At 41.4% G+C, this 15504-nt stretch overlaps 2 protein-coding genes across 9 annotated transcripts in view; one reads left to right on the top strand and one right to left on the bottom strand.

The window, feature by feature from the left end:
- The window catches only part of LOC139706679 (serine/threonine-protein kinase Chk2-like), a 41887-nt gene extending 38908 nt beyond the window's left edge, over positions 1-2979 (bottom strand). The window contains exons 1-2 of one of the 2 annotated variants that reach the window (XM_071614940.1): positions 2899-2979; positions 271-840 (exon numbers count right to left, since the gene is read on the bottom strand). In XM_071614940.1, the coding sequence (XP_071471041.1) occupies positions 271-616 (346 nt within the window). In that variant the 5' untranslated portion in view covers positions 617-840; positions 2899-2979. Of the gene's footprint in view, positions 1-270; positions 841-2732; positions 2867-2898 lie in introns of those variants that run through there. The other variant, XM_071614938.1, reaches the window with a different exon arrangement.
- Positions 2938-14266, top strand: Hscb (HscB mitochondrial iron-sulfur cluster cochaperone). 7 transcript variants are annotated; one of them, XR_011708241.1, is made up of 8 exons: positions 3062-3288; positions 4639-4735; positions 5078-5167; positions 5758-5902; positions 10179-10255; positions 10882-10976; positions 11114-11161; positions 14131-14266. XR_011708241.1 is itself a non-coding variant. In XM_027956062.2 (7 exons), the coding sequence occupies exons 1-6, from the start codon at positions 3062-3064 to the stop codon at positions 11141-11143; spliced, it is 666 nt and encodes a 221-aa protein (XP_027811863.2). In that variant the 3' UTR covers positions 11144-11161; positions 14131-14266. The 7 variants fall into 7 exon arrangements, 5 of the variants coding, with proteins under 5 accessions (XP_071471076.1, XP_027811863.2, XP_027811862.2 ...); XR_011708242.1 differs by lacking the exon at positions 10179-10255; XM_027956062.2 differs by lacking the exon at positions 10882-10976.
- The last annotated feature ends 1238 nt before the right edge of the window (positions 14267-15504 follow it).

Raw genomic sequence — 15504 nt, 5'->3', positions numbered from 1 at the left:
CGCCACTCCGAGCGGAATCTGTAAGAGGTTCCACAGCTCTCTTCAGAGTTTCAGATGCATAGCATATTGCAAATGCCCCATTAATATTTGAATAAATGAAGGGAATCCACAGCAAGTAAAAGCCAGTGCACTACCCACCAGTGGCTCTTTTTTCTTTCATCACTTTCAAACTCCAGAATCATGCCAGAAATGTCCTGAGTTTTGGACTGCAACAATCATCTGTAATTGCTTTTCTGAATAGTATACAATAACATACAACAAAGGTCTTACCAAGATTGGTGAACCCATCCTGAAGGGCCCATAATCGAGCCCAAGGGGCAGGGGCAGGTTCCTCGGGTTCTTGATCCTCGGGAATAGAATAGAGTTCCTGAGTGGACACTGTCTCTAAGGAGCTTAGCGTCCCGGAGCTGGAGTGGGAGGACTGGCTGGAGGTGGGTGCCGTGCTGGTAGAAGAGCTGGATGTGCCTTGGGACTGTGAGGACCCGTGGGATTGTGGGGAGAGGACTTGGGACTGAGTGAAGCCACCTTGGGCCTGTGAAGAGACACCACTGGCATGAGCCTGAGGGGAGGTGCTGCTGTGGGACTGTTGACTCTCTGCATCCGTCTCTCGAGACATCACGACTTCAAAAAGTTAAGTGTCCAAAAATAAGGTGAATTTCAAGGAACAAGGCTTGAAGTTCAAGAGTCAAGAATGGACATATTACAGTGACAAAAAAGAAAAGAAAAAATCCAGGTCAAGCGTGCTCTGCAAAAATTAAAATCCTAATAGTCCACTTCTGGTTTTCCTGGGCTGGGCTTTTCATAAGATCACTTTCACTGGATCAGCATTTTGTCTAACAGCTATAAAGCAAAGAGAAAATATCAATATCTATATCTATATATATATATATACATACACATATATAAATAATTTGAAGATTACAGATACACAAAAAACAATAAAATTGAATTGGGAGGCTCATAAAAACTTCCATGCATCCAATTATTGAAAATTAGGATACAAATGTATTAATATATATCGATAATACATTTAAATTTCATATATGCTTTGAAAAGAAAAGAAAGGGTCAAGGGACATGGAATACAAGACTGATAAAAAGAAACTGTACAGTAACTCCCTTTATCACTTTAAGGAAATCATTTGCATAAAATATCTGTGCCCTTTATACCCAGGGTATTCTCCAGTAGGGTTGGAATTAAGTCCTATTTGTTCAGTCTAGGTTCCCTGACACTGTCCTAACTAAGGGCAAGTTCACTTAATGAGGCAGAACCCAAAGAGGAGTGCTCTAGACAAATCCACCTAATTCTTTTTTCTTTTATTTCTCAGTTGGAGTTGGACACAATACCTTTATTTAATTTTATTTTTTTATGTGGTGCTGGGGATGGAACACAGGGCCTTGCACGTGCTATGCAAGGCGAGCGCTCTACCACTGAGCCACAGCCCCAGCCCAACCTAATCCTTTTGATGCTAAGGAACACGTGGCTCAATGTTGCAGGATCCAAAGACTTTCCAGCCTTGGAGGAATCTTAAAGAAATGATTGGATCACAGGAGATCATTAACAGAGCCTCTGACCCTTTAATTCACTTGATAGACTCTGAAAACAGAATCACCAGTGAAGCCAAAGAAAATTTCAATGATCTAATCAGATTTTCTTTTTCAAAATAAAAAGGTACATTTCCTCCAACCCACACTCTGGGCCAGTAAAAAGCTATACTCATACTAACTGCATTTACATAGCTTTGGAAATATAAAGGTCCAGATGGTTATCCTTCAAACATATTCAGGAAAGTGATGCCATGGCGGAGTCTACCACTCCAGGACCTGCTGGTCTAATACTGCCTCAGCCAGGCTGAATCCCTCTGATGCTTCCCTGTCCCCCTCCCTCCAAAGCTGGGGAACCCAGGACATCATACATGCTAAGCATGCACTCTACAACTAAGCTACATCCCAAGCCCCTCTGCAGTTTTGTTGAGCAATACTTCTCCAGCCTGACAAGTAGTGAGCTTTCAATAAATCACCTCTCTGAACCCACTTCCTCATTTGAAAAAAACAGATGAACCGTGAGGATTAACTGAGGTAATGCATGTAAAGTTCCTCCCCTCATAATGTTTGCTAATGGAGAGCTATTTTTAATGGAAGACCAGTGGTGAGTGAAAAAACAAAGTAACCAAAGCAAATCTCTAAGACTAGGAACAGAATTCCAGTCCCAAGGAAATCAAGAGGCCTTCCGAATGCCAAACAACCTTTCTTTCAAATAGAGAAACTGAGTCCCAGCGAGGACTGGTCCTCTCCTATCCATTCCTTGCCACCCCACCCCACACACTTAACTTATGAACACTTAGAATATCCTACTAACTGCGTTTCCAGTTCCTGCAGCGCCTACCAGTTAAGATTGGGTTCTCAAGAAGTATTTTTTTAGAGATTGAATCTAAAGACTGGCAATAATTATTAATGTTCATAGAAGTCTTTACAAAGTAACTCCGCTCTGGTATTGAGAAGCACAACTCTGTTCTTTCTCATCCTGTACATCCAGGCCTGTTTCAACTTGTAGTAAGAGGGAAAGTAAATTTCACCTCGAAGATTAGCTACAAAGGAAGAGTGTCCCCCCCTCCAGATAAAAAAAAAAAAAAATCCAGAAATGCGGAAGCTCGGGAGACTCCCCTTGCTAAGACCCTGGGAATGAGATTCGAACCCCCAAGCACCCAAGTTAAGTTTTCCACTATGACTCACCGCGTGAGCCCACCTGAAGCCGCAAATTTCCCGCAGGCGAAGCCAGCAGAGTGGCGCTAAACCTGCAGATACAAACTCCACCCTCAGCCAATCAAAACACCCCCCGCCGCAGCCCGACCAATGAAGAGCAGCGGATGTGACCACCGCGTGTGGCCTCAATGCTTACTGGGAATTGTAGTTTAGAACGCAAGCGGAACTCAACGTCCAAGTTCCCCCCAGGAGACCTCGCCCCCTCGGCTCTCCAGCCAATCAGCAGCACTCGTGTGTGCGGCCACGCTCTCGGCTTTTCTCCCCAACAGGTGACGGCGGCCAGATAGGCCACGGGCCAGATGTGGGGCGTGAGGGCCCAGGTGTTGTTTCGGCTATGGGGGTTGCGGCCCGCAGGGGTCCCCGGAAGGAGAGTGTTAAGCTGCCATGCTGCGTCGGAAGAGGGAAGCGGTTCGGCGAGGTGTTGGAACTGCGGCAGCCCCGGTCGGGGGGACGGGTTCTTCTGCCACCAGTGCCGAGCGCTGCAGCCGCCGGACCCGACTCGAGACTACTTCAGCCTCATGGATTGGTAAAGGAGGTCGGGACGGGAGAGACGTCGGGGGCTGGCCTGCGTGAGAGGAGGGCCGATCGGGCTTGGGAGTGGGAAGGCCGGGCTGCGAAGATAGTGGGTGGAGTCCTAGAGAGCGAGCTCGGGGAGGGGTCTCCAAGAGAGGAAACTGAGGGGCGGGGACTAAGGGAAGGGGCGTTTGAGGATGGAGAGGAAAGGGGAGGGGCGGGGAATGGAGGAAATCGAGGGTGACTGGGGAGGGAGACTTGAGGGGCCAGAGCTTCCTGACTGAGAAGGGAAGATGAGAGGCCGAATTTGAGAGAAGGGAAAGGCTCCGGAAGTTGGAGCTGGGTTGAGACTTTTAAAAAAGAAGTATCGAAGTGGAGTCCAAGATTAGAGAGTGAGGGTCGGAGATGTGGCCTTTGTCTAGCATGCTTGACAAACTGGTGCTGACGCCCTGGTGTTCGATCCCCAGCACCAAGGCGGCTTTATTGTCTTTATTACTCATGGGAATAAAGACAGAAAAATGTTGTTGGCAAGCTCCAAGGACAAAATGGAAATTGGAAGAAGAGGGTCCAATAGGGTTTTTCCCTTCATTATTCTGAAGATTGAGTAGCCTGGAGAGGTGTGGGTAGAGCTGAACTGGTAAGCAAGTAAGGCAGATTCTGGGAGTTGGAAGAGAAGGAGATTCGGTTAAAGTGGGAGACAGGGATGAAGGAACCTGCACGTTGGAAAGATAGGTTAGATTTCAGAATGCCCCTTCCCCTAATCTGCTCCCACCAGTCACTGAGCACTTAATGATGGGCTGTAGTAACCCGACTTTTTAAGTTGTCAAGTTTCCAATTTGTGTTTGTGTGGAAGGGGGTATACCTGGGATTGAACTCAGGGGCACTCGATCACTGAGCCACATCCCCAGCCCTATTTTGTATTTTATTTAGAGACAGGGTCCCATTGAGTTGCTTAGTGCTTCTCTGTTGCTGAGGCTGACTGAATTCGTGATCCCCCTGCCTCAGCCTCCTGAGCTGCTGAGCTTACTACGATTGCCTGGCGTGCAGCACCAGGCCCTGTTAAGTTTCCAATCTTGCCTCCCATCTCAGAGTCTTTGCACTTGAAGTTCTCTCTGCTGGATGACAATTTCCTCTGATCTTTGATTAATCATTCAGATGTATCACTCAGAATTTAGCTCAAATGTCATCTCTCTCCACACATTGCCACCTTCTCTGACCCTGTTCAACTTTCCTTCATAGCACCTACCACTTTTTAAATTCTCTCTCTTCATGTTGATTACATCTTCCCTTTAAGAGCCAGTCTCATAACATATAAATCTATAAACATCTGTGACATGAATTTTATCTCCCAATTTCCTTCTAGCAACCGTTCCTTCAGAGTTAACACTACAAAACTCCAGCACAGGTTTCAGCAACTACAGCGTCTTGTCCACCCAGATTTCTTCAGCCAGAAATCTCAGGTAACTTATTGGCCACCCCCATATTCCCCAGACACCTATACACTGGGTAGGTAGCAGTGGCCTGTGATTATGTGATTATCAGGGACAAAGTTAGACTACCAGCTCCACCCTGTGGCAGCAGGACCCCAGCCAAGCAGGCCCTGGAAATGTCATTCCCTCACATTGTTTGTCTGATTACACAGACAACTTAGAACTCATGAGCTAAAATTAAAGACACCTCACCCAGCACCAGTTCTACTCTGGCCACTTCCTTAGGTGCCTGCCTATCAGCCTATTATAAAAGTTTGTGAATGAGAAGGCAGATTTCAATGATAATAAGACTATCTTCTTCTCTACTAACAGACTGAAAAGGACTTCTCAGAGAAGCATTCAACCCTGGTGAATGATGCCTATAAGACCCTGCTGGCCCCCCTGAGCAGGGGACTATACCTTGTAAGGTGATTTCTCAAGTCTTTATGAATAACTTCCCCCTGTATTCAGCAGAAGTGTTCTTGAAACCTTAGCAAGTCCAGGAACCCAGTGATATTTAGCCTCAGAGATCGTACACAAAGAAAAAAAATATATTATACAAGTGTACTTTTCCAAGTATTCTTTGTAAATCTTAATTGCCCCAATTGCATTGTTTTAATCATTTTCTATAAATTTCAAGGATTTGATAATGATAGTTTTTAGGGAAGAGTAACTTCGGGTTTTTTTGTTTGTTTTTTTTCCCTCCCAAGAACATCTTAGAATCCAGAAAATTTTAGAATTGAATAGAAAGTTTACAAACATCTATTTTAAATTCCAAGTGGAGGACTGCCTACCTCAGGGCCACACAGTTCCAGGTAACATAAGGTGGGATGCTGTTTCAGAACTCCTGTCTCTGTTCAGGCTTTTGACAGCCTACCTCACACTTTCATTATTGAGACAGATCAAGTGTTCCCCATGAGTGGTATTTTATTCTGATGGGTAAGCAAGATTTACATGACTCTGGTCATAGTTTCTCTAACCAATCTTATTTTCCTTGCTCTATGCTTCAATAGCTAAAGCTTCATGGGATAGAGATTCCTAAAGGGACAGATTATGAAATGGATAGTCAATTCCTCATGGAAGTAATGGAAATCAATGAAAAACTTGCAGAAGCTCAAAGTGAAGCTGCCGTGATAGAAATTGAATCCACTATACAAGGTAAAAGAGCAAATATTGAATGCATTTTATTGTTGTTATGCATACATGTCTGGGATTAAATGAAAAAATGGACATAGAGTACATGTTGGGTATTGGGATTCTGGATCAAGGGTAGAGCACTTGCCAGCACATTGGTCATAATAAAGAATCAAGGAATTTTTTTTTTTCTTAATCATACTAAAACCAGTTTTGCTTGGAGGTTAAACTTGCAACATCTCTAACCATGTGGAAGGCAGTTTTTTTTTGTTGTTGTTGTTTTGTTCATTTTTTGGTACTGGGCATTGAACCCAGGAGTGCTCTGCCACTGAGCTACATCCTCAGAACTTCTTATTTTTTGAGATAGGGCCTCACTGAGTTGCCCAAGCTGGCCATATACTTTTAATTCTCCTGTCTCAGTCTCCTGAGTAGCTGGGATTACAGGCATGTGCCCATGTTCCCAGCTAGAAGGCAGCCTTAAATCAAGAACATAATTATATTTTGTACATTGCAGTGATCTTTTTTACTCACAATATGATTTAGATACTATTTTTATCTCTAACAAGTAAAATTGGCTTCAGAAGTTGGCAGAAATGTCCAAGATCACAAAGCATAGGCACCCAAGGTCACAAAGTAGATATGCAACAGGACAAACCTTGAAATTCTGACCTTCTGATCCTGAATGGGTTTGTTTCTTACTTTATTCCATAGTATATCTGTCAGGGTTTTCTAGAAAACCCATATGATACAGATAAGTTTATTTGAAGGAGTTGGCCTGAATGATTGTGGGGTCTGGCACATCTAAAATCTATAGAGCAGGCCAGCAAGCTAGAAACTCAGGTCAAGTTTCTATGTTAAGTCTTGAAGCAGAATTTTTTCTCTGTTTTTATACTTAATGTGTTTACTTGATTGGAGGACGCCCTCCCACGTTACCAAGGGTAATCTTTACTTAAGTCAACTGAGAGCTGAGGATGTAGCTCAATAGTAGACATTTGCTGAGCTTGGGAAAAGCCCTGGGTTTGATCTCCAGGACTGCAAAAAAATAAATACAATAAAGTCAACTGATTATAAATATATATATATATATATATATATTTTTTTAATGTTTATTTATTTTTTAGTTGTAGTTGCACACAATACCTTTATTTATATGTGGTGCTGAGGATCAAACCCAGGGTCTCGCACATGCTGGGTGAGCACTCTACCACTGAGCCACAACTCCAGCCCCATAAATATTAATCACATAAAAAACACCTTCACAGTATCATCTAGACCATTGTTATTATTGTTTCCTAGTACTGGTGGTTGAACCCAGGGATACTTTACCACTGAGCTATATCCCCAGTCCTTTTTATTCTTTTTTTTTTTTTTTTTTAAGTCTTTATTTTATTTATTTATTTTTATGTGGTGCTGAGGATCGAACCCAGTGCCTCACGCATGCAGGGCAAGCACTCTACCACTAAGCTACAACCCCAGTCCCCCTTTTTATTCTTTATTTTGAGACAGGTTCTCATTAGTTGCCCTGACTGGCATTGAACTTGTGATCCTCCTGCCCCACCCTCCTGTGTAGTTAGCTAGGTGAGAGGTATGTGCCATCAAGCAGACCAGAGTTGATCAACACCCAAGCACTATAGCCTATCCAAGTTGATAAATAAAATTAATCATTCCACTTAGAAAAGAATCCCAGGTTCTCATACAGATTATGTGTTTATGCACTTCTTCAAATATTTATAGTCTGCCTACTATGTATCAAGCACTATAAATGACATAGAATATAGGAAGGAACAAAAAAGACATGGTCTGTGTCCTCGTTAAGTTTATATATTCTAACCCAGCATGTTTAAACTGAAAGTTATGTGTCTCCTTTCTTTGCCTTTCCACCAAATCACCTGTGCCTCTTCCAGTGTTCCCTCTGTTACATGAATGCCACCATATAGCTGAACAATTATAAACCCTTAGCAGATATCATAACAAGTTAATTCTCTCTTCCCTTCATAGTCAATCCATCACCAAGCCTTAAAGAGTGACCTAACTCTGTCTCATCCATCCCACCCATCACTATTTTCACTGCTACAACCCTGTTCCAAGTACCATTCCCTCTCACCTGGACAACTGCAGTAACTTCTAACTGGTCTGTCTGCCAGATTTAAATATTCCTGTCTTTGTGTAATCTTTTTGAAACCTAAATTAATCACCATCCTTGGCCTTCCTAAAAAGCTTTAAGTGGTTTCTCACTGTCCTCGGGTTTAAAACTAATTTATTTATTTTAGGCAAGGTCTCACTGTGTTGCCCAGGATGGTCTTGAATTTCTGAACTCAAATTATCTCTTCCTACCTTGTCTCCTGAGTAACTTTTTTTGGTGGGGGGAGTAACTGGGGATTGAACCCGGGGAAGCTCTACCACTGAGCTATATATCCAGCACTACTTCTTTTTAATTTTGAGACAGGATCTCACTAAGCTGTCAGCGGTGGCCTTAAACTTGTGATCCTTCTGCCTCACCCTCCAGAATCACTGAGATTATAGGTGTGCACCACCATACCTGGCAAAACCAAAATCTTCAGCATGGCTTATAAGACCCCGTATGCTCTGGCCTCTTCTCCATTTTGTCCGCTTCACTATAGACACAGTGGCTTCCATTTCCTCATCTGTACCAGGCACCCTCCTATTCCAGCACCTTTGCATATGTTGTGGTTGCTGCCCAAAATCCTCATCTCCCCCAGACCCCATCTAAGTTAACTCCTTCAGATCTGGGAGCAGTCACCACTCAGAAGCCTTTTTTGACCTCTATACTTCTCCTGTATAAGATTAATCACAGTTATAACTATACACTTCTGTGTGACATTATTTGAACAATATTGATCTCCCCACTAGATTTCGAAAGAAGCAGAAATTGTGCCTGCTTTTTTACTTTCCTCACATCTTTAGCTCACACTACAGTACTCAGAGCATAACAGGAACTCAGGAAATATTTATTAAATGAGTAATAGCAAAAAAAATTAAAGACTATAAAATAGAAGTTGTAGTGAGGAGACTGTCAACTGTTTTAATAGCATTAGGACTGGGTGATGTACAGAAAGGAGAGACCCAGAGCATGCCATCAGAAGGGCTTGCTGCTTCAGAAAGCAAGGCAGCATGAAGCTCTGAGGGGAAGGAGACGTGGGTCTATTGCCACCACTGCTTCTGACTTTTTTATGTGACCATGAGCAAGTGACTTCACACATCTCGGCCTCAGTTTCCTCATCCATAAAACAGAAACTATTAGTACTGCTTGTTGTAAGGAAATAAGGTAAAGATAAAAAAAGCGGGTCACACACTTAGTCTAGTTCTTGACTTCGAGAACGGACCTTGATTTAGATTTTTTTTTTTTTTAATATTTTTTTGGTTGTTGATGAACTTTATTGTTTTTATTTTTATGTGGTGCTGAGGATGGAACCCAGTGCCTCACGCATCCTAGGCAAGCACGCTACCACTGAGCCACAACCCCAGCCCCTTGATTTAGATTTAATTCCTACATTTCCTCCCCAACTGGTACCAGTCAGGCCTTATTAAGTAAATGTACAAGGTCACAGAACCAGTTAGTTTGGGATCAGGACTTCAGAGCCTGTGGACTTACCATCCAGTGCTCTTTCATTGATGCCAGTTGCTATTCAAGAGGCAAGATTCAAACACTGGGCTGGAAGTCAGGTGCCTGGGCTTCTTTTCCCAGCTCCTGCAGTTCCCAGTCATGGGACAATTCCCTCCCTATCTATCTTTAACTACCTTGGTAATATGATGTATTTCAAAGTTCTTTGAAAGAAGGCACTGTATAAATGATTGGTATTATTTATATCTGAAAAACTCGGTAATTTTTAAAATTCCACATTTTCTAATGAAGAAGCAAAAGAAATATGAGATAGCTTCCTAAAACACTTGGTGTGCCCTGCTGATAGGTGATGCTCGGGTGTTAATTTTTTCACTGAAATCTGGAAGACTACTTGTTGGAGGCAATGAGGCATATCCTTGTCCCCTGTGTTAGTCAGCTTTCCATCTCTGACAAAATACCTGAGGTTATCGGCTTACAAATTTAAAAAAAAAAAAAAAAGGCTTATTTTGGCTCACATTTTTAGAGGTATCAGTCTCTTGGGGAGGAGATTACTAGAAATTGAACCCAGGAGTGCTTGGCCACTGAGCTATATCCCCAGCCCATTTTGTTTTTATTTTTTTATTTTGGTACAGGGTCTCACTAAGTTGCTTAGGGGCTTGCTAAGTTGCTGAGGCTGGACTCAAATTTTTTATTTTCCTGCCTTCCGTGTTGCTGTAGGTACAGGCGTGCATTTCCATGCCCCGTTGAAAGTCTACATTCATGTTTGGTTGACTCAACTGCTCTGGAGGCCCAGGGTGAGGCAGCACATCATGGCAGAAGAATACAGTGGAGGAAGCTACTCCCCTCAAAGAAACCAGGAAGCAAAAAGAGTGACCCACAATGGCCTAATTGCCTTCCATTAGGCCTCGCCTCCTAAAAGTTCCACCATTCTCCAATAGGCTAGTGACCAAGCCTCTAACACATGGACCTTTGGAAGATTCTTATCCAAACTATAGCACTCCTCCTATCCCTTTTTTTTAAATTTGATTTCCTACAATTTTATAAACCTCAGCGATTGCCTCTCAGACCTTCCATGGGCTAAAAAACAGTGTAACCTGGTATAGTGGCACACACCTGTAATCAGTAGCTCAGAAAGCTGAGGCAGGAGGATCACAAGTTCAAAGCCAGCCTCAGCAACTTATCAAGATTTTATCTCAAAATAAAAAATAAAAAGGGCTGTGGATGGCTTGGGATGTCGCTCAGTGGTTGAGCGTTCTTGGGTTCAATCCCTGATACAAAAAAAAAAAACAGTGTAATGAGGTTCAGCCAGTGTTGCTTCTTTTTATGTGTTTATTTTTGGAGGTAGTACTTGGATTCAACCCGGGGGTGCTCTACCACTGAATTACACCCATAGCCTTTTTTATTTTTTATTTTGAAACAGGGTCTCACTAAGCTGCTGAGGCTGACCTCAAACTTGTGATCCTCCTCCCTCAGCCGCCTGGCCTGGTGCTGCATGAAACTGCAGCCACCATTGAGGTATATTCAGAAACAAAGGTTATGAAACCATAACCTTGAATCTAAGCTTCCTGCCTGTTTAAAGCTAGATGATTACAAAGTGGTATTATGAGTCTATTTAAATAGAAAAACTAATAAGATAATGGTTTCTCTTTCAGCTAAACAGAAAGAATGTACTGACAACGTGAGCAGAGCTTTTGAACAAGGTATTCTATGTTTTGACTGTGTTAAATATGGAAAGAAATTTTAAGCATTGAGGCATAACTGTTCATTGAATTAGTAGCTTTTATATACTTATCCTCTGACAGGTACCTGGAAATATAAAATATGTATGAATTATACTTCTGTCTTTAAAGAGTTCTAGTCTTGCTATAGAAACAATCTGTGAACCAAAAACAGAAATATCCCAGTGAAACATTAAATAGGAGGAAGGTACTTCCATTCCACTTTAGCAAGAAACTAAGGTAAGGTATAGAAGTGAAATATTGGGCCGGGGATATAGCTCAGTTGGTAGAGTGCTTATCTTGCATGCACAGGGCGCTGGGTTCAATCCCCAGCATGACCAAAAAAGAAAAAAAAAGTGAACTATTTAAAGTCTATCAACCTAGAATTCTGTACTATGGTATCATCCTTCAAATCTGAAGGAAAAATACTTTCTTAGAGAAACAAAAACTAAAGGAATTTGGTGCCAGCAGACCTGCCTTACAAGAAAAGCTAAAAGGAGTTCTTTAGAGAGAAGGAAAGACTGGGTATGGCTTAGTGATAGAGCACTTGCCTAGTGTGCACAAGACCCTGGATTTGATCCCCAGCACTGCAGGAAAAAAAGAAATAGAAGAAAATGATACGGGTCTGAAATTTGGGTCTACATAGAGGAAAGAAGATTATTGGAAAAGGAATAAATGAATGTCAAATACTTTTTTTTTTTTTCATTATTCTCAATTGATCTAACAAACAAGTTTGTTCAAAACAGTAATAGAAGCCAAGTGCTGTGGCTCACATTTGTATTCTCAGCTAGTCAGGAAGTAGAGACAGAGGATCACAAGTCTGAGGCTAGCCTGGGAACTTAGTGAGACCCTGTCTCAAAAAGAAAATAAAAGAGCCTGAGGGTGGCTGAGTGGTACAGAATCTGTGTGTGCAATCCAGTACGGGGTGGGGTCAAGGACAACACCCCCAGCCATACTCAGTGCCACATGTTTGTAAGCCACTACTTGGGAGGCTAAGGCTAGAGGATCACTTGAGCCCAGGAGTTTAAGACCAAAGGCAACAGTAAGACTCGCAAAAAAAGGAAAGAAATAAAAAGATACAGGCTGGGCTGGGATATATAGCTTAGTGATAGAGCACAGTACGCCCTCAGTTTGATTCCCAGTACCACCAAAAAAAATAAAATAAAAGCCTCACTATATAAATATGACAACATATAAGTTATATAAGGACATATAAGGAGTGAAGTGAAGAGCCAGGGATAAGGCTCAGTGTAGAACACTTAACCTAGCATGTGTGAGGCCCTGGGTTCAAACCCCTACACCACCAAAAAATAAATAACCTGATAAACTGTATGTTTTACCCTAATTTTCAGATATTTGGATATTTAAAAAGTTGCCAGATACAGTGGTGCACATCTGTAATCCCACAACTCAGGAGGGTGAGGCAAGATGAATGCAAGTTCAAGGCCAGCCTCAGTAATTGAAGAAGGCCCTAAAAAACTTACTGAAATCCTAACTCAAAATAAAAAGGGATGGGATGTGGCTCAGTGATAAAGTGCCTCTGGGTTCAATCCCCAGTACCAAAATAAATAAATATATACATGCCTATATACATACATAAATACAATAAAATAAATATTAAGGGCTGGGGTTGTGGCTTAGCAGTAGAGCTCTCGCCTAGCTCGGGCGAGGCCCTAGGTTCGATCCTCAGCACCACATAAAAATAAATTAATTAGCTAATTAAAAGATATTGTGTCCAACTATAACTAAACAAATATTTTTTAAAAATAAAAATAAATATTAAAAAAGTAAGGATAGCTGGGCATGGTGGTACATGCCTGTAATCCCAGCAGCTGGGGAGGCTGAGGCAGTTCTTCAGTGCCTCACTCAGTGAGACTCTGTCTCTAAATTTAAAAGAAAAAAAGAAATGGTGTTCAAGCTCCCTGCAGGTCCTTTGCTATTACATTAAATCTCCCTTTCACAGTGACCACTTTCCCAAATTTTCTATTAATCATTCCATTGCTTTTCTTGTAGTTTTAATGGATATAATGGTAAATCACTTACTTTTGCATATTTTTTTAATCTTTGTATAAATAGCATCATAGTTTATGTACTCTGAAACTTTTTTCTGTTATTTTATTTTCAATATGGGTAATTGTAACATATCTTCACTTCAGCACTCATCACATTATTTTGTATTTATCTAAGTCTGGTTTTCTCAACCTCAGCATTACCAACATTTTTAAAATTTTTTTTTAGTTGTAGATGAACACAATACCTTTATTTTATTTATTTTTATGTGGTGCTGAGGCTCGAACCCAGTGCCTCACACGTGCTAGGCAAGCGCTCTACCACTGAGCTACAGCCCCACATTACCAACATTTTGAGTCAGATAATTCTTGGTCATAAAGGGCTGTCCTTTGCACTTTAAGGTATTTAGCAGCATCCCTGGCTTGTACCCACTAGATGCCAGTAACACCTTCCAGGTTACAGCAACTAAAAATGCCTCAGACATTGTCAAATGTCCCCTTGGAGGCAAAATCACGCTCACTTGAAAGCCACCAGCTTAGGGCATCATTCTCAGAGACTGAAAGCCACCTGAGGACAGCTCTGTGCCTTGGCACCTGTCTTAAGAGAAGCATCTGGTTCTTCTATGGCCTCCGCAGGGCTACCACCATATGTGTTAGGGGAAAACTGTTAAAACACAGTCCATTTATTATTTGGGACCCTCCTGAAGAGAATCATTTTCTCTGATTTATCCAAACCCTGTAAACATGTGCTCTTGCCTCCTTTTGGTTAATCTCTTTGTCTCCTTAATAATTCAGATGTCCTCACTCCCCGCTTGCTGATTTTCTGAGTAATTGAGGGCCCCTCCAACAACCCAGGCTTTGATCTAGCTGCCATGGTTGCCAGAGTTGGTTTTATTCTTGCTTAAAATGAAGCCTGACGTCAGTGTCTCTTGTTTATTTCAGATGACTTTGAAAAAGCCAAGGAAATTTTAACAAAGATGAAATACTTTTCAAATATAGAAGAAAAGATCAAGTTAAAGAAGATTCCCTCTAGTTAATTACTTATTTAAAGTTTTAAAAATAAATTTCTTGTATTCTTTTCTGGCTTCTGCTAATTGAAAATAGGTATGCTTTAACCTGTATATCATTTTATTTCAGTCTGTGGCTCAAGCTTTAATGGATGGCAAAGTTCATTGTGCTGAAGGAAAAACAATCAGGTCAGAGCTTGAATGGTCACTTCTTCAACTGACTTCATGTAATACCTGATAACAGAAAGCATCCCACCTAGGCCAGTGGATGAGGAGGTGGGGAAAGGACAACTTGAGGCCCTTTTTCTGCAGATGGCCAGATAGTGACTATTTTAGGCTTGATGGGCTTATATGACCTCTCTTATAACTTCTCAACTCTTTGTCATTTTAGCACAAAAGCAGCCAAGACAATATTTAAATGAAAGGATGAGTTCAGTGTTTCAATCAAACTTCATTTACCAGGAAAAAAGAAAGAAAGAAAAAAGAGAGACAATGTTTTATTTACAAAACAGGCAATAAGTCAGATTTGTAAATCTGCCCAAGAGCCACAACTTCTTTTTAATGGTATGACCTTCATTTTGACTGGCAGTCCCATTTGTTACGGTGGCCTTGGGTGTATTCTGTTTGATAAAAAGCAAAGCCACCTAGAAGTCTCTTTGGCTTGTAGATAATGCTAGCAAGAACTAGTCTGATAGTAAATGTTAGCCCCAGTTCTACTCCTCCTGGGTAGGGTGGAACAACTTATTCTCTGGATAGTTGACACTCTCTTGTCACTATTTCCATGGTCTTCTAATTCAGCCCAAAACAGCTTTACCTCCCCTTTTGGATCTTAAGAAATTCAGTTTAAGTTTTTGATCCATGTCCAGGAAAAAAAAAGTTGGTTTTTATTTGGGTTTTTGGTGTGTTGTTTTTTGGGTTTTTTTTTTTTTTTTTTTTTTGGTTTTTGTTTTTTAAGTCTCTGACCAGGAAAGATTAAAATAGCAAACAGAAAATTCTGATTTAAAAAAAAAAAAAAATACATTCAAACACTTCTAGAAAGAATCACTTACTAAACCAAAATTATCCAAAAGCTTAAAATTGCAGTTATTTTACGGTCCCTTGTCATTGTCTAAAAATTTGTATTTTGTGAATACTGATCCCATTTTACTCAGTGAACATTTTAGTATTTACTGGTGTTCAAGAGGCAAATTAATTAGAGCAGGTGTTGGACCTAAAGGTACTTGGGACTACAATCTCCACCCCCACCCCCACCACTTAAAACTGACAAGAATGTCTTACTTGTCTGAAAACACACCAGGAGTCCTTTAAG

Source organism: Marmota flaviventris, chromosome 1 (assembly GCF_047511675.1).
Source record: "Marmota flaviventris isolate mMarFla1 chromosome 1, mMarFla1.hap1, whole genome shotgun sequence".
NCBI classification, from domain to species: domain Eukaryota; kingdom Metazoa; phylum Chordata; class Mammalia; order Rodentia; family Sciuridae; genus Marmota; species Marmota flaviventris.
The sequence above is the reverse complement of the archived record's forward strand: the minus strand, read 5'-3'. Positions and strand labels throughout refer to the sequence as shown.